The sequence below is a fragment of the Labrus mixtus genome, chromosome 20, assembly GCF_963584025.1.
Source record: "Labrus mixtus chromosome 20, fLabMix1.1, whole genome shotgun sequence".
Lineage (NCBI taxonomy): Eukaryota > Metazoa > Chordata > Actinopteri > Labriformes > Labridae > Labrus > Labrus mixtus.
In genome coordinates, this window is record NC_083631.1 from 7,487,077 (window position 1) to 7,504,755 (window position 17,679).

Sequence of the window (17,679 nt, forward strand, 5' to 3'; positions counted from 1 at the left end):
TAAGGATACTTTAATATTAGTTTACCGACAGGAACAGGAAATACATTTCAAAGTAAGATTATTACTTGAAATTGTAAATAAATAACTGATAACTTGTGTCGTGCAAATAGTTACAAAAAGTAGACTTTTGCATTGCTTTGTAACGCCTCTCCACCAACACTGCTTATGTATCTGTCTCAGCCTATAGTCTGTTGGCCATTTACAATAATAAAATCTGCTCCTTTTATGTGGTTTATTCTAATTTCATAAAAATCCCTACTCACTTAAGTCAAGCAGCACAAGTTGAGTGTCAATGTGCAAATACAGAAGGCCCATTTATTGGGTCAACTAAATATGAAAGGAGTCTTACATGTCACTGTTTATAACAGAGGCTGTTTATCCTCTGCTGGACGGGACCCTTTAAAATACATTTGGGGAAAAATTAAGAGAATGCAAACTTCTTCTGGCAACACTACACTTAAGACCTAATTGAAGAGCATATTGCAGGTTGAAGACACCAGTTACATTACTACATACATCTATACTAATATGCTCTTTAAGTTACATTTTAAAACGCCGTATTTCTGTTTTTTTTTTTTTATGTATTCATTACTTTGTCTGCATTGATTTGTTTTAATGTTTTTAAATTGGCATGCAAATGTTATTTTGGGATTAGAGATTTACCTAATTCTCGGGAAATGTGGCTCAAAATAACTAGGGCGGTCCTGTAATCTCGCGAAGTTACCGAAATGTGTAGAGAACGGAAGCCGCCATAGGTCAATTTCAGTCGGCGTGCTCATTTGAACAAGAGGAACCGCTACGAAGCACGGGAGAAGAGCGGCCTAGTACCGATAATTCAACTTTCAAGGCAATATTGTACGTATAGTGTCGAGTCTCTTGTACTTAAACGAACATTATAGAGATTTAACATCGATAAGAAAACCTCATCGGGTAAGGTGATCCGGTGAAGTTAACGTGAAAACCAGCGTCCGTTAGTTAGCATCAGCCCTGCTAGCAGCGTTAGCATCGTCAGTCAAACAGTATGTTGGCTTAGCGGCTAACGCTTAGCTCGCAAAACGTGCTCACCAAGTTTTTGACCATTATGGACAGCCACAGTCAATGTTGATAACCGCAATGCCTAGTATGACATTAAGATTTTAGTCTTTTTGTGAAAGGATGCGTTGATAAATGGCTGTTTCGTGTTTTAGATGGTGATAAATGGTTATTTTTTAAAGCCGGGCACATTGTGACCACTCAGCCCTGTCGACAAGGCCTCAACAAGAAGGGCAACTTTAGGAAACGTTTGCTTAAAGTTTACCGAGTTTAAAGGAGGCATCTCAACAGGTGTGTAATCAGTTACATATATATCATTAACAATAATAACAATAATAATAATTAATTAACCAAATGAGGTCAAATGTAAGTAGTTTAATCGCGCAGACTGCTTCAATAGGCGGCCCTGCTAGCCACAAAGCGATTCTGTTTCCTCACAACTTTTTTATTTCCACCTTGGCTAACATCAGCCGAATCTAACCCTTCAGGTTAATCTCGACGTGATTTACGTTAAAGCACGTTTAAATGTTTGAAATGAGATTCACCGAGACATCACGCATTTCTTTAATTTACCCCGCGTTCACGTGGCGTCCGAAAAAATCGGAGAACTTAGTGTCCAACTCCCTTAAGGCGGGACAACACCTTAAAAAGTCAGACAAATATTACTACACTAACTCGGGAGTGGATGGATTCGACGTCAGATGAAGCTCAAACATGCTGCACAGAATTGTTTTTTAAAGTATGTTAATTCACGTATTTTCTGGCCTAAATGTAATTTGTAATGCGCTAATAGACCGAAACCGATAGCTGATGACCCAGATTAGATAAGAGCAATACAATATAACACATAAGGGTCCATGTTGTTTCCATATTAAGACGTAAAAGGTCGAAGTCGGAATAATAACTTCTGAGCTGAGAAAACGGTACCCTCCGAGGAGCACATGAACGCAGCATTAGACAGTCGGACCGGGTGGCGTGGGGGTAGGGGGAGGATTAACTTGGAGCGGTTAAGCCGGGTCACAGAGATTTTAGCTGGTCATGTTGTCTAATGTCCCCATTTTCGTGTCACCAGCCGGTTCCCAAATTATAGTTTTAGGCCGCAGGGTTGTGATATCCGAAGAGCAGCCGCTGCTTTGTTACTTTGTGTTGCCCCCTCACCTGGACCACCAGGCTCCAGAGGGCCCATGCCGCGTTCAAGTTTCACCATGTGCGCAATCAACTTCCTACATGCACCGAATGGCTTTTTCACAGTCTTACTCGACCATTTGATTCATGGGTTGTTCATAGCAAATTGACACTACAACAAGTTTCTGCACAGGTTTAGGTTACTTAAAATAATTTACTCAAGGAAATACTTATAAATGAATGCATTTGAAACATCTGACTTCCTCTAGTTTGCATCTATACTGTCAATTGTTTACTTTTCCAGCCATAGTCCTACTTAACTTTCTAGAATGTAAGATTGTTCTTTACTTTATAACATTTAAAGCACAAATTGATTCTAACCTTGTTACTTTAGCTCTCGAGTTGTTGTGTTTTTGGGCGCTCGTCCGCATGAATCTACCAAAGATATAAATAACCTTTTGTGTATAAAGCCCCATGACGGTAAGATTAAATGCACTACGCTGCTATAATCTGATGCTATAAATATTTCTGAAGATGAGCCAAAATAATGATTTACATCAAGAATATTCATTCATTCATATTCAATAGCCCTGAGGACTTGAGTGGAAGCTTCATGCTGTGTATATAAATCTGGTCCTATCATACTCATAAGCATGTGGACTTTGGAGGTGATGCATAATGCTCAAACATCTGACTTCCGCTGATGGTGTTTGTATTCATACTGTCTGATCCAAATACCACAAGCTTTCCGTGATCTCCCGTTTTCTACTCCTACTCGGATGTCTAGAATAGCAGCAGAAATTAATGTGGAAACATTTTTGTTTGCGTGTGTTTTGCAGGATGGAGTGGCAGCCAGATGAGCAGGGACTCCAGCAGGTCCTCCAGCTGCTCAAAGACTCTCAGTCGCCCAACACAGTCACACAGAGAGCTGTCCAACAAGTATCCTATTACAACGGTGCAATAAAGCTAGTTTTATGATATTTTACTACATGCAGGGTTTGACAGTTGTCCCCAGTGCAAAGGGATATGAAGGGCGTATAATGCTAATTTATTGATAGTAATGACGTGATATCTAGAAGATGTTTTCATGATTTAAAGATTCTCAGTAGTTGTTTGATGAGAGCAGGTTCATGTGCTGGCAGTGAGCGCCGATATCTGACAGTTGAGTCGGCTGCACAGCTGGACCAGCTCATTTTCCCCTCAGAGAATACATCGCACTTAAACGCACGGTGATTGCTGACCTTTATATGTTGATGTGTTTTTAATAAACTACTAAAATAATTTTTTGACCAAACTCCTTACCTTGATTAGAAGTCCAATTAAAAGTGAGACCCTTCATTCAAACTGCTCTAAAGGGAAGTTTTCCTTAACTGCTGTGCTAGAAACTTGAACAACTCAACCAGTTCCCCGACTTCAACAACTATCTCATCTTTGTCCTCACACGACTCAAAACTGAAGGTGAGTAACCAAATGTTGTTGTTTTGGTACTTATTTAGGAGGTGGTGCAGAGTGAATGATCGTGATCTGTTATGCAGAGTAAAAGCACAAAGTCTTTGTTGTGCTGTTAAGAAAAAGGAGCACTGCCATGTGTCTGACTTTTCTGTTGGTATTTGAACTCAGCAGTATCCAGGCAGGTTATTTGTGCGGTGCATTTATACTGGCTCTCAGGAAATGTGTAAAACAAAACCCCTATGAACTAGAGTACAGACTACACACAGTGTCCCAAATACTGTAGGCAAACTTCAGAACATGCTGCTAATGTGTTTGTGCACCTTAAACTGAGTCTTCTCCACTGTTAACTGTCTGTTTCCTGTCTGTTTGGAAGAGCAATTAATGTAATTCTTTGCATCTTTATTAGACAACATAAGGACTCAGGAAGTGAGCCGTGACTATAGGGATCCTCCACTGCTCTGTCGGGTGGCTGAGGGTTAAATTATGTAGTTATTAGATCTGTAGTCTTAAAGATTTTAGATACTATTGCTCATTAAGATAATGTAGAATGTAGTATCGAAATATTACACATTTTGACAACCAAACTTTTATTTGTATAATCTGTGCTGTGTTTTCTTCACAGGATTTATGAACCTGTTCTAAATACTGACCGTTTCTCTTTTTTGGTCCCTCTTCTATTTCCTCCTCTCAGACGAGCCGACTCGCTCTCTGAGCGGTCTGATACTGAAGAACAATGTTAAAGCTCACTACCAGAATTTCCCCCCAACTGTTGCCGACTTCATCAAGCAGGAATGCCTCAACAACATCGGAGACCCCTCGCCACTCATCCGGGCTACAATTGGTGAGTTTGTGTATTTGTCGGGGTTTTGTTGAAGTTCCACATCATGAAATTTTGTTTTTTGGGAGCTTCCGCTTCCCAGCTTTCCCTCCTCTAACCCTCTGGAGATGATTAAAGCATAAAAACCACCTGAGTGTCTGTGAAGGTTTTTGTATTCATACTGTCTGATCCAGAGCTGCTGCAGAGGAAACTGCTCCCGCTCACATCCATGCATCACTTCTTGAAGTCTGTTCTCTTCACGTCTTCTGCTTTCAGGCATCCTGATCACGACCATCGCCTCTAAAGGAGAGCTGCAGACATGGCCCGAGCTGCTGCCTCAGCTCTGCAACCTGCTCAACTCGGAGGACTACAACACCTGCGAGGTCTGCACTGAACCTGATCTGCCCTTTTCCCTTTGAGTTATTCTGAAGCTGTCAAAAGTAGAGTGGCAGAGTTCTTAGACGCCCTAAACATTCTCACACAAAAACCTCCTTTACTTGTTAGTCCGGGCTGGTTAGATCTCTGCTCTGGTTAAATGTGGGCTTGTAGCCTTGCAGAGAATCACCTCGGGCAACATAATGTAAATGTTTGATTTGTCACACCCTGCTTATTTAAATGAGTTAACAGAGTGAAGGAGACGTCAATAATAATAATAAATGTGCAAACACTGATAAGCAGAGGTCTACTCTGACACAACAAGGGAAAAACCCATGAAGCTTTTAGAAGTTGAATCTGTGTTAAAGACGTAAAGAAATCCATTGTAGGAGGACTAAAATGATTTGCAAGTCACCTGAAAAATTAAATCTGCTCAGTGCTGTGAGTCGGCGCCTCAGAAGTTTCTGATGCAGTCTCGTTCTCTCCTCTGTGTCTCTGTGCGTTTGCGTTTTTTTGATTTGACAGCCTCTCTGTGTATGTCCGTGTCTCAGGGCTCGTTTGGAGCACTGCAGAAGATCTGCGAGGACTCGTCCGAGCTGCTGGACAGCGACGCTCTCAACAGACCGCTCAACATCATGATACCCAAATTCCTTCAGTTCTTCAAGCACTGCAGCCCCAAGATCAGGTAGAGGAGAGGGAGGGTCTCTTTCTGGTTGTTATCTGTTGTCAGCGTCCTGACAGCATGCATCACAACACTCTTTGTATTCAAACCGGCTGACAGATATTATGGCAGTGAACACAATTCATTGGGATGTGTTATTGGTCAGCCTTTTCTTAAGAGCTCTCCTGCAGTGTACGACCTGTAGTTGATTGTGTTCTGAGGTTAATCAAGACATTACCAGGGGAGTCTAGGAAGCATTAAAAAGGACGGTAATATCAGGCAGTCGGTTCCTTAAGTGCCTGAAGACAGTAAAAGAAAATAAAGCGTCCACACCCAAGACTGCATGTAACCACTTAAGTGTTGTCAAAGTATGTTCTATATATCTGGCCCAGGTGACGTTCCTTTAGGCCATGAGGGTTCAGGTCTTCAGCCTTCAAGTCTACAGTTGGAGAAACTGCAGCTTTGTTGTTGTTGGAGTCTGATCCTGCACCTGGACATGATGAAACACCCAGCTCATTGATTTACAATGATACCTTAAGTTCCTATTGTTTCTGATCCAGATCTGCGATCTGTTCACGTCTCCTTCAATCATTCTGCAGCTAACCTAGACCCCAGTTTGAAAGGTGCAGTCAGACTCTGATCCCACCTGGGGAACTAATTTCTTCTCGTGAACAACTGTGCTAGTGTTTTTTCCAAGATATTTTTTACTTTATAGTCTCGACAATTTTCTGCAGAAATACTGAAAGTGAATTTTACTTTTTGCACAAAAAGGTGTGATGTATACAGACTGAGTACTTCATTCTGTTAAACTAAGAAACTGTTGCATTTGATTTTATTATTATTGTTTTTTTACTGTAAACACGTTTCATTGGCGTGTGTGTGTCCCTTCAGGTCTCACGCCATAGCCTGTGTGAACCAGTTTATCATCGGCAGAGCCCAGGCCCTGATGGACAACATCGACACCTTCATAGAGGTGAGCTGTCATAACATTGCTTATTTCATTCTGCCTTGTCAGCCCTCCTTTCTTAGCTTTTCTTTTATCCTACTTTTCCTTAACCATTCCTGCATTTTCTCCCCGTCTCCCTGCAGAGCTTGTTTGCGCTGGCAGCAGACGAGGACTCTGAGGTGCGGAAGAACGTGTGTCGCGCTCTGGTCATGTTACTGGAGGTCCGCATCGACCGCCTCATCCCCCACATGCACAGCATCATCCAGGTAAGAGTCGGACGAGCACTCAGTCAGTAAATAGATGTGAGGAAGCATTAAAGACCTCGTTCATATTTCACTCCGCTCAGAGTTAACCTGACCTCTATGTTCAACCTGGACATGATGAAACACCCAGCTCATTGATTCACGATGATACCTATATGTTCCTATTGTTTCTGATCCAGCTCTGTGCTCGTCTTTTTACACATCCGTTGATATTTTCCTCTCAGCCCTCACTTATCTCTGCCTACACTCCTCAGTCTCACTCTCGTCTCTGTTGCTGTAGTACATGCTGCAGAGAACCCAGGACCCCGACGAGAACGTGGCTCTGGAGGCCTGCGAGTTCTGGCTGACTCTAGCGGAGCAACCCATCTGCAAGGAGATGCTGTCGGGACATCTGGTGCAGTGAGTGAAACACTTCGTGCTCTTTTTGTACTCTGATCCTGCACCTGGACATGATGAAACACCCAGCTCATTGATTTACAATGATACCTTAAGTTCCTATTGTTTCTGATCCAGATCTGGATGTGTTCATGAGTGTGTTCTGATTTGATCGTTCAGAAGGACATGAGTTAATTAATCAGTTTATTAACTTGTCCTTCCCGTTTACACAGACTGATACCCATCCTGGTGAACGGGATGAAGTATTCAGAGATCGACATCATTTTATTAAAGGTAAACTCTCTCTCTCGCTCGCTTTCGCTCTCTCCGTCGCTCTCGCCCTCTCTCTCTCTCTTTCTCTCTCTCGCTCTCTTGAACTGTTCTGTTGATAACATCTCATTTTGAAGTGTGCCGTTACATGCCCTGTGTTAATTTAAAACGTGCTTGCATCCATCCAGGGCGATGTGGAGGAGGATGAGGCCGTGCCTGACAGCGATCAGGACATCAAGCCCCGTTTCCACAAGTCACGCACTGTCACCCTGCAGCACGAAGGAGGGGAGGGCGAGGAGGGTGACGACGATGATGACGACGACGACGATGATGACGACACTCTGTCCGACTGGAATCTGCGTAAGTGTTTTTTTTTTTTTTTTAGGAATTCAGCAGAACACAAAGTCCACAGATTATCAGCATGATGCTAACTTGGCGTCTCTCTCTATCTTTTCAGGAAAGTGTTCAGCTGCAGCGCTGGACGTGCTGGCCAATGTGTTCCGAGACGAGCTGCTGCCCCACCTCCTGCCGCTCCTCAAAGGCCTGCTCTTCCACCCTGACTGGGTCATCAAGGAGTCTGGCATCCTGGTGTTGGGAGCCATAGCTGAGGGTAAGACTCAGACCAAATCATTGGGATGTGTTATTGGTCAGCCTTTTCTTAAGAGCTCTCCTGCAGAGTACGACCTGTAGTTGACTGTGTTCTGAGGTTAATCAAGACATTACCAGGGGAGTCTAGGAAGCATTAAAAAGGACGGTAATATCAGGCAGTCAGTTCCTTAAGTGCCTGAAGACCAAAAAATCCACACCCACGACTGCATGTAACCACTTAAGTGTTGTCGAAGTATGTTCTATATATCTGGCCCAGGTGACGTTCCTTTAGGCCATGAGGGTTCAGGTCTTCAGCCTTCAAGTCTACATTTGGAGAAACTGCAGCTTTGTTGTTGTTGGAGTCTGATCCTGCACCTGGACATGATGAAACACCCAGCTCATTGATTTACAATGATACCTTAAGTTCCTATTGTTTCTGATCCAGATCTGCAGTCTGTTCATGTCTCCTGCAGCTAACCCAGACCCCAGTTTGAAAGGTGCAGTCAGACTCTGATCCCACCTGGTGAACTAATTCTTAATACTCATAAACAAGGATGTGAACCCATCACTAGAAAGCTCTTTATTTAAATAATTAATGCTGCAAGTCTAGATCTAATCACACATTATAGGAGATACGTAGCTGAAATTTAAATGGGCTTTTCTCCCCTTTGCAAAACAACATCATTTAAGACACGATGAGCTCTGAGAGAATCAAAGACAAACACACTGACCTGAACAAAAGCTGAACAGAGACACAGATGACAGAATACCAAGAATGACATTTTCAACATTGAACTATTGTTGTGCAGTCGATGTTTAAATAAATGCAAGAAGCATTAAATTTAAAAAAAAGGCTAATTTTTCCGCCCTCCTTCCTCCCATAGGCTGCATGCAGGGCATGGTGCCCTACCTGCCAGAACTCATTCCTCACCTCATCCAGTGTCTGTGTGACAAAAAGGCTCTGGTGCGCTCCATCGCCTGCTGGACCCTGAGTCGCTACGCACACTGGGTGGTCTCCCAACCCCCCGACTCCTACCTCAAGCCCCTCATGACAGAGCTCCTTAAACGCATCCTGGACGGCAACAAGAGGGTGCAGGAGGCAGCCTGCAGGTGAGCAGCGCCCCCCCCCCCCCCCCCCCCTTCTCTTTTGTTAGTGGAAATGATGACACACCCAGCTCATTGATTCACAATGATACATTTTGTTCCTATTATTTCTGATCCACATCCTGTTATTATTATAACAGTCAGTACTACGATGGAGAAACAGTACATGAACATTAATGAGTCCTTCATGTGTCTCTTAGTGCGTTTGCCACTCTGGAGGAGGAGGCGTGCACGGAGCTGGTGCCCTACCTGAGCTTCATCCTGGACACTCTGGTGTTTGCTTTTGGGAAGTATCAGCACAAGAATCTGCTCATCCTCTACGACGCCATAGGAACTCTGGCGGACTCAGTGGGTCACCACCTCAATCAGCCGGTAAGTGACGGTGACATTCAGACACTTCACTCTAAAATATAATGCTAATGTTGCATGAGCAGACGGATGCATATGTGGACGTCTCAGTGCCTCAAACACAACACCTCATCTCAGTTCTGGAAATGATGACACACCCAGCTCATTGATACACAATGATACATTTTGTTCCTATAATCTCTGATCCAGAATCACAAAAAGTGCTTCACTGGAGCGCCTTCATCATGTGACTCTTGCAAATCAACAAAAACAACCCAGTGTGTTTTAAAACGATACATTTGATCTGGTTTCAGGAGTACATTCAGAAGTTGATGCCTCCTCTAATCGCAAAGTGGAATGAGCTGAAGGACGAGGACAAGGATCTCTTCCCTCTACTAGAGGTGAGAAGAGAATCGTGCTGTGATAAATGAAGTCTGTATTTAATTGTGCACAAAGAACTTGTTTTATGTCAAATCTTCAATGACTCAAAGGGAGTAATCAGAGTATTTAAAAGCTGTTCTGCTAGTTATTGGGCGTTCGTTCGGGTATCAATGTTGCACTTGTTCTCATATGAAGTTAATCTCTTTCAGTGTCTCTCGTCAGTAGCCACCGCCCTGCAGAGTGGCTTCCTGCCTTACTGTGAGCCGGTGTATCAGCGCTGTGTCACACTGGTCCAGAAGACATTAGCTCAGGCCATGGTGAGGACACACCCACATACAAATAACAAAATGATGAATAAAAATCAAAGAGGCTTTGAAACCCGTCTATCTTGTCTGTTTTAGATGTACAACCAGCATCCAGACCAGTACGAAGCTCCTGACAAGGACTTCATGATCGTGGCCTTGGATCTGCTGAGCGGCCTCGCTGAGGGTTTGGGGGCTCACGTGGAGCAGCTCGTGGCTCGTTCCAACATCATGACTCTGCTCTTCCAGTGCATGCAGGTATGAGAAGAGGTCGATCGCTTCAATGTGAGATGTAACCAAACATGAATGAGCTCGTCTCTGAAGTGTGCGGTTTGTGTTGCAGGATACGATGCCTGAAGTGAGGCAAAGCTCCTTCGCTCTGCTCGGTGATCTAACAAAGGCCTGTTTCCTCCACGTGAAGCCCTGCATTGGTGAGTGTTTCCTCTGTGTGACTCTGCCGCAGATAGATGGAATAACGTCACCCGTCCTCCATCATCTACCTATCAGAGAACACAGCAGTCTGTGCAGCCTCATTGATGGTGTGATGTGTTGTAATGTGGGACTTTCACCCTCACCAGTAATCAAACTGGCATTTAAAGGATTAAATTCCTAAAAATTAAGTAGGGGGAAAAAATCAATCTGTTCTATTTTTATAGCAGTTTTTTGTAAATGTACATGTTTGTCCTTAGTGACGTAAGAGGGTAGTAAACATGTTTCACAGTGTTCTATTGATCTATTAAAATGTTCATTCCAAAAATTGTCGAGAGTCTTTCTTAGAAAAAATGGTGCCATATGCACTAACACAGACAAAATGATGTTCAGATGAGGTAGAAGAGGTCAAATTTGACCAAGTGGACAAAAATGTCCATAGTGATGCATGAGGGTTAACATTCAGTTGATACTAAAGAATTATTCAAGTATTTAGACCTCACTGTGTTTGTCTTGTTGCGTGTCTCTTTCCTCCAGCTGAGTTCATGCCCATCCTGGGGCTCAATCTGAACCCGGAGTTCATCTCAGTGTGTAACAACGCCACCTGGGCCATCGGAGAGATCTCCATGCAAATGGGTAAGAAAGCGGGTCACTCTAGTGTTGATGGTTCTTCAGTGTTTTTTCTTTTTTTTCTTTACTTGGCTCAAAGGTGGGTCGTATGTATCTGGATATGATGAAACACCCAGCTCATTGACACAAGATGATACATTTTGTTCCTATATTTTCTGATCCAGATTTATCAATTGAGCACACACACTCGGAGCGGACCGATCATTACACAACAGGTCACAGCACCGTGCTTCATTCCTCAGAGGTTCCTCTTACTGAGTTGTTCTGAGATATCTGATAATGAAAGGTTGCAAAAAAATGTGAAAACCCTTCAGGATAGGAATCACAAACCGGTCTGCCTGTGCTGCTGTTTAGAGTTGTAGACATGGAGGATTCTTTTTTCAGAGAGTTTGGTTTGGCAAACTTCGCCTGATTGTGAGTGTGGGTCGTGCAGTGTGTTTCTTTGTGTGTCTTAACACTTCAGCCATAGAATAGCATATCCCAAAACCCTCCTCACCATGCATGCCTGTGTGTGCGTTTCTGGCTCAGCCTACTTTTGTGGACACATTTCAATGAGAAGACCAGTTAATGAGGGATGTTTTGTCCCCAAGTGCGCCAGAAATGTCCCCAAAGGTGAACTAAGTTAGTGTGTTTTTTTTGTGCACACCTGCATGTCCAGCAAGCCAGTGTGAGTGATCCAGTCAGCCCAGTGATCCACTCTGTGATTTTTGCAGGCACAAGTGTCAAGCAGCAGACAGGGGAGTGTCCTGGTGAGTTTAGAGACCCGAGCAGAGCGGTCATCTCCGAGTCTGATTAAATTTCTCTTTAAGGGACGTTGACATGTGCCTCGTTTTTTTTAAACTTGCAGCTAAAAGAAGAATTGTCCTGACGTATGTAGATGTTATTTTAAAATAATGATTGTAGCAGTATTCTTTCTGTTCATGTTTACTAAGGGGTTTCTTAAAGTTTATTTTTGTCCCATGTTGTATTGAAAGTGGATTTTATATACCGTCTCAAATAGCTTTAATATCAGAGCTGACTTGAGGTATAAATGATAACTCCTCTATTCCTGTTCTCCTCTGACTAGATTAAACTGAGTGGCCTTCGGGGTCAGAGGTCACAGTGATGTTTCCTCGCTTGATGTTCTTACTCTCTCCTGTGTGTGTGTGTAGGTGCAGAGATGCAGCCGTATGTGGGGATGGTTCTGCCACACCTGGTGGAGATCATTAACAGACCCAACACGCCCAAAACTCTGCTGGAAAACACAGGTACGATCTCCGCCCTCGACATACAGGTCACGCTAAGGACAGGGTTAGGAGCTGAAACTTCAAAATCAGAGTAAAGATGAAAACATTTAGCTTCCTCTTTTAGCTTCCTTCATGTGGTCTGATGTCTGTTTTTCTGAAAATATGACACGTGCAGAACGAATGCATGAGCTTGAAATATTGAAAAACCCATGTTTGGTCACATTAGGCAGCTGAGGTTAATTGTGACTTCTGTCTCTCGTGTGCAGCCATTACGATTGGTAGACTGGGATATGTCTGCCCTCAGGAAGTGGCCCCACAGCTGCAGCAGTTCATCAGACCATGGTGAGTATGATTCACAAACACACTGCGTCTGTTAGTCATGAATAACTGAGCTTATATAAGACCTTTTGCTTCTGATTTTATGGAGGAATTAGCAGTAAAGAGGAAAGAAAATCCAGTTCTGGATTAGAGGACGGAAAGGAAATGACAGAAAATTAATTTAAAAGACCTGCATGACTGAGCTTGTAAATAAATACTGGACACCTTTTGTCTCCTCAGGTGCACATCGTTGAGGAATATCCGAGACAACGAGGAGAAGGACTCGGCCTTCAGAGGAATCTGTGTGATGATCGGGGTGAATCCTGCAGGAGTGGTGCAGGTGAGCTCATTTCAGAGCTGTTAAAGATGGAGGAGCTCTGCCTCACTGTGCAGCACATTTAAAGTATTTTCTTTGAAGTCTAAAGACTGCCATTAGCAAAGAAGCTACAGGACACACAGATGGAGTTGTCAGTTCATATTTCAATAATTAAAAAAATTACAATACCAATTAAAATTAAGAATTTCCAGCTGTGTAGTGCTCCTTGTTTTTGTTGCCATTTCCCTGTGGATCATGTCTTCATATTTGTAAGCCTAAATAACCAGAGCTCTGAATGTACCATCAGTTTGTAAAACGCAGATCACTTATTTACATTTTTTTTTTTTCCATCCAGGACTTTATTTTCTTCTGTGACGCCGTGGCCTCCTGGGTCAACCCTAAGGACGACCTGAGAGACATGTTTTATAAGGTGAGTGCCTCATCGCAAGACTTGAAGATGTCATCATTAAAATGTCTCTTTCTTACGCTCGCCACATTCTGTGATGATCTCTCATCAGACATTCGAAATCTGATTTCACGATGCGGATCTTTTTTAGAGTCTGAGACTGTGGGTGGAGCTTTTTATTTTGGACTTTGGCTTTTAATCAGGCGGTTAGAAAACCTTAACACAGAAGTCTGAAGAATTAAATAAACAGTTTGTTTAGTCTGCTGAGCTCAGTAAAGAGAAATACTAAGGCCAGAATGTAACACCTTCTTAATGTGTTTTATTCCTTGGTTAAAGCCGACCTCCCTCTTAAATCCTCGATGTTGTAATCTAATGTGTTGCAGGATTTTAGTTTTTTCAAACTTGTTTCCTGTGTCGTTATTTTCCCCTCCCAAAGATCCTGCATGGCTTTAAGGATCAGGTCGGCGAGGAGAACTGGCAGCAGTTCTCGGAGCAGTTTCCTCCTCTTTTGAAAGAGCGTCTGTCTGCCTGCTACGGCGTCTAACCAGATACCCCCTGGTCCACACAGGACACAGACCTGTTAGGTAAGATACACACACACACACACACAGTGCCTCAAACATACCAGCTCGTCTCACTTCTGGAAGTGATGACACACCCAGCTCATTGATTCACGATGATACATTTTGTTTCTGATTTCTGATCCTGAATCACTAACTGCTTCACTGGAGAGCCTTCGACCGCCCACATCAGCTCTGCTTTCACCTCTTCCTCCCCTAACGTGATGCTAATGCCCTCTTCCTGTTCCTCTGCTTGTGTTTCCTCAGGTTCTTATAGGGGAGGGTAACTGGGGAACTCATTGCACTGCCCAGATCGTGGGGAGAAACGAGAGCTGGAGGGATGTGACTGGTCTTGATCCTTCTCTCGGCGGACGGCTCCCTTTCCCCCCCTTCCCCTGCGCGCCGTGTGTGTCTCTCTGAGGGAGGGTGGGAGGAGGGTGGTGGGTGTGGGAGGGTAAACTGGGGATATACATATACCTCTCGGATTAAACACCTCACTAAAATCCAACACGCTCAAAAGTGACTTTCGCCAACAGCACCGCAGGGATCCTAGGTAGGCGAGTACAAAAACCCGGGGCGGGCTTCTTGGACCTGTCCCCCTCCTCGATTTGATTATTCTGTTAAGATAGGTAACGGCTGGGAGGGGCGGGCGGGGGGAGGGGGTCAGATAGGTACATAAACAGGGATTATCTGAACCAGCATAATGGTGCCACAGTCCCCCAAACACCAAAACGCACGCAGTCAGTAGAATGACTCACACACACACGTGGATGTGTTTAAAACAGGCTTGTGCCAGAGGCTAAACATGCTTTTACTATGAAACAATGCAGGACATGTGCACAATCCTTTTGCACCTTTTACCGCAAAATTGCATAAACTGTGTTGTGCAAAAACATGGGTCTTTTTTTTTTTTCTCTTTTCACATGTACATTCAGCTGAATTTGATTTCCTCCCTCTTCCCTTGGTTGTTTAATTCCTCTCGATTTATTTTAAGGTCTCTTCTTTTTTTCCCCGCCTTCTTTTGAAGCAAAAAAAAACAGATGCAGTAGGTCTGTCCTCTTAAGGTGTCACCACCGCAGTTTCCAGTTAATGCATGTCATATTTTCACCTCATCAGTGACGCATGTTAGAGTGAACTTCTGTCTTTATTTCCTCACCTGATATATTACACGACGTGTCGTCAGTTTATGGGGGGGAAGGGAGGCCGCCATAATTTAAGCCGTCGGCTGCTTGGTTCTTTTGTCCTCCCGTTGATACATTTTGTCTAATCGATATAGCTTTACAGAGGATTTCTATATGTGTGTGTGCACGAGGAGAACATGTGCAGGTAGATTTAACACCAGGAGTCTGACGGTTCAGAAGAGTTGAAATACTGTAGGCAAGTTGAGAATCCTTTTTGCTGCTGCTGCTGCTTTGTTTTTAGAGTATTTACAAACCAGACGTAATGAGAGCGTTAAGACATCACCAAGAATGAATTGGTTCTTACTGATAATGCACTTTTTTTGTAAGAAATTTAGAACTGTAAGACGTACAGTAATAATATACTGATCTTGATACATAGGTTTTTTTTTTTTTTTTGATAAGTGATTTTAGGACTGTTAAAGGCTTGCTAAAGTAAGCGTAATGATGATAATGTTGAGCTAAAGTGACTAGGGTAAGACTCTTCACATCCTTTTTATAATGTAGCTCCTAAAGAGGAAGGGAGACGTCCTTATTACACTATTTTGCATCCATGTCCCTGTGCACCTGTAAATCCACATCTGTTTGTGTTCATCGCCCGCACGATCTTTTTTGTCCATCGAGCCATCCAGGTTTTTTCCTCCAGTGTCATGAACCATTGCATGCTTCTCAGTGTGGCTCCTTTTTTTTTTTCTTAGTCGTTTTGTAACCGGCCCGCTCGGAGAGGCCGCTTCAAGAGCTTTGTGGATGTGCGACGCAACTCTCAGCTGGACCAATAAGTTTCTCCTCCAGCTTCTGATCGAACTCGTGATTGTTGCCGCCATCTCTCTTTTTTGCCCGTTGATACTGTGTAGGATTTGCCTGGGGGGGATACACCGACTCCTATTTGTCCGACCCCGGTCGAGAGAGTGGTGGTCGTTCTCTTTGAGTCCACAGTGGACGGTTGTTAAGGAAGCGTCTGTGTGTGGCGTTTGCTGTAAAGGTGTGCACCAGCCCGACAATAAAGCAACTTTCAGGGAGGAGTTTGAGTCGCGCCTGAGTTCACGAGGCCTGAAGGGAGCGTCAACATTTGCCTGCCAGTTAGCACAGGGTTTAAACAAGTCAATGTAAGAGCGTAGGTCACAATGGACCTTGAGGGCGCCATTCAAGACAAATGAGATTAGGAGAATAAAGTCTTCAGGGAGCGGTCAGTGTGAGAGTTTTAATAATACAAGAATCAAAGTCTTGACTGAATCAGAACAAAGTAATTATCGGCTCTTGTTAGCTCGTCGATTCTTTTGAGGTCGCTCTCCGAGGAGAATCCGGTTGCCTGCGCTCAAAGCAGGAATGTGGATCATCCTATGAAGTTATACTTTAGTAAAAGTCTCAAAGAACTAGATACTTGATCTCTTTATGGTGGGATGCTACACTGATATTCCTGTTAAATTAGCATGACGCTAACTATGGAAGCCCAGAGCAGACATGCAGCGATTAGATTTTATTTAACTGTGTTTTCCTGTGATAACCTGAACATTTAGGTTGTTTTCAGCTCGTATTTATTGGGTTACCTCTTCAGGGTAACGCTGGTTTTCTCGTGCTGTTGTTAATTTCAACAAATGAACTCTTCATCACGGGAAAAAAAGCGTCCGCTCCGTCAGCCACCATAGACTTAAAGTATGACTTTTCTTTTTTTAAATGACGACGTCATTCTTGTAACTTTACGACTTTATCCTCATCAAATAACTTCTACTCCCGTTAAATTGAGACTTTATACCGCATACTGAAAGTGTTATTCTCTGAGGTGATTCATGAATAAGATTTGATTTGAATGTCGTCCTCACACTCGGACATCGGCTCTGAACCAACCCGATGATGTTTCTTTGGTAGAACTCGCGTTGGTTCCTCGCTCAAGTTTTTAAACGTACATATGGCATCTTCTCCAGGGTTAACTGGCAGGCAGGTATGGGAATCCAACATGGCCGCCCTCTAACAGGCTGACAGTGTATGTGTGTTTGGAGCAGCAGCTGCCGACGCGCTCACTCGTCAATGTTGTGATACACACTAAGGTAAACGGGATTCAAACACAAAGATGTCCACAGGTTTATTTTTTAACAAATTGATGCTCATGTGAAAGTTCTTTTTTATTTTATTTTTTTTTTTATTTTTATTTGTTTTAATTTTTTTGTGCTCTGTTGCACAAATTTTTCTTTTGGACTTTAAAAGTTTTATTTTCCTTTTTTTATTCTTTTTCTTTAAAGAATGATTTTGTTTTCGTTGTTTTATAGCGGACCATTTGATATTGTCAAACTGAAAAGATGTGGTTGGACTGAAGACGACGAGGAGTAGGTGCTCGGTGCAAACCTCGGGGAAAGATGTGGAAACTTAATTCATGACTTTGTTTCGATCTGATGTCACGGCTGGAAAGTGAATATGATGTAGTTCCTTTTTGCGCAACATGTGGTGCAGGTGGGAAGTTATCCGATGTATCCCTTTTTATTTAATTTTTGTGAATAGGGGTAAATAAATTTTCTTTTCTATTAAGCACTGAGTCAACTGTTTTTTTTATCACCCCTCTTAGTTAAACTAGACGATACAATT

General features: G+C 43.1%; 1 protein-coding gene and 1 non-coding gene across 3 annotated transcripts; both read left to right on the plus strand.

Annotated features, from left to right (window-relative positions):
* The first annotated feature begins 751 nt into the window (after nucleotides 1-751).
* Nucleotides 752-17,622, plus strand: LOC132954514 (transportin-2-like). Of its 2 annotated transcripts, XM_061027082.1 has the most exons (26): nucleotides 752-855; nucleotides 2,997-3,096; nucleotides 3,540-3,615; nucleotides 4,301-4,450; nucleotides 4,703-4,809; nucleotides 5,353-5,486; nucleotides 6,354-6,435; nucleotides 6,552-6,674; nucleotides 6,952-7,070; nucleotides 7,280-7,340; nucleotides 7,505-7,676; nucleotides 7,774-7,926; nucleotides 8,789-9,014; nucleotides 9,209-9,380; nucleotides 9,671-9,757; nucleotides 9,947-10,054; nucleotides 10,139-10,297; nucleotides 10,383-10,470; nucleotides 11,006-11,104; nucleotides 11,812-11,847; nucleotides 12,250-12,345; nucleotides 12,591-12,666; nucleotides 12,883-12,982; nucleotides 13,314-13,388; nucleotides 13,801-13,948; nucleotides 14,192-17,622. In XM_061027082.1, the coding sequence occupies exons 2-25, from the start codon at nucleotides 2,998-3,000 to the stop codon at nucleotides 13,906-13,908; spliced, it is 2,706 nt and encodes a 901-aa protein (XP_060883065.1). In that variant the 5' UTR covers nucleotides 752-855; nucleotide 2,997; the 3' UTR covers nucleotides 13,909-13,948; nucleotides 14,192-17,622. The 2 variants fall into 2 exon arrangements, with proteins under 2 accessions (XP_060883065.1, XP_060883066.1); XM_061027083.1 differs by lacking the exon at nucleotides 11,812-11,847.
* LOC132954766 (small nucleolar RNA SNORD41) lies at nucleotides 2,820-2,891 on the plus strand. The gene has a single exon (XR_009665855.1). It is a non-coding gene; the product is annotated as a small nucleolar RNA SNORD41 (small nucleolar RNA).
* Nucleotides 17,623-17,679: the final 57 nt, after the last annotated feature.

Coding starts and splice junctions, on each gene's coding strand:
- LOC132954514 (XM_061027082.1), top strand. CDS start 2,998: ATGGAGTGGCAGCCAGATGAGCAGGGACTCCAGCAGGTCCTCCAGCTG. Junction 10,471..11,005: donor CCACGTGAAGCCCTGCATTG/GTGAGTGTTTCC, acceptor TCTTTCCTCCAG/CTGAGTTCATGCCCATCCTG. Junction 12,346..12,590: donor AACTCTGCTGGAAAACACAG/GTACGATCTCCG, acceptor TCTCGTGTGCAG/CCATTACGATTGGTAGACTG.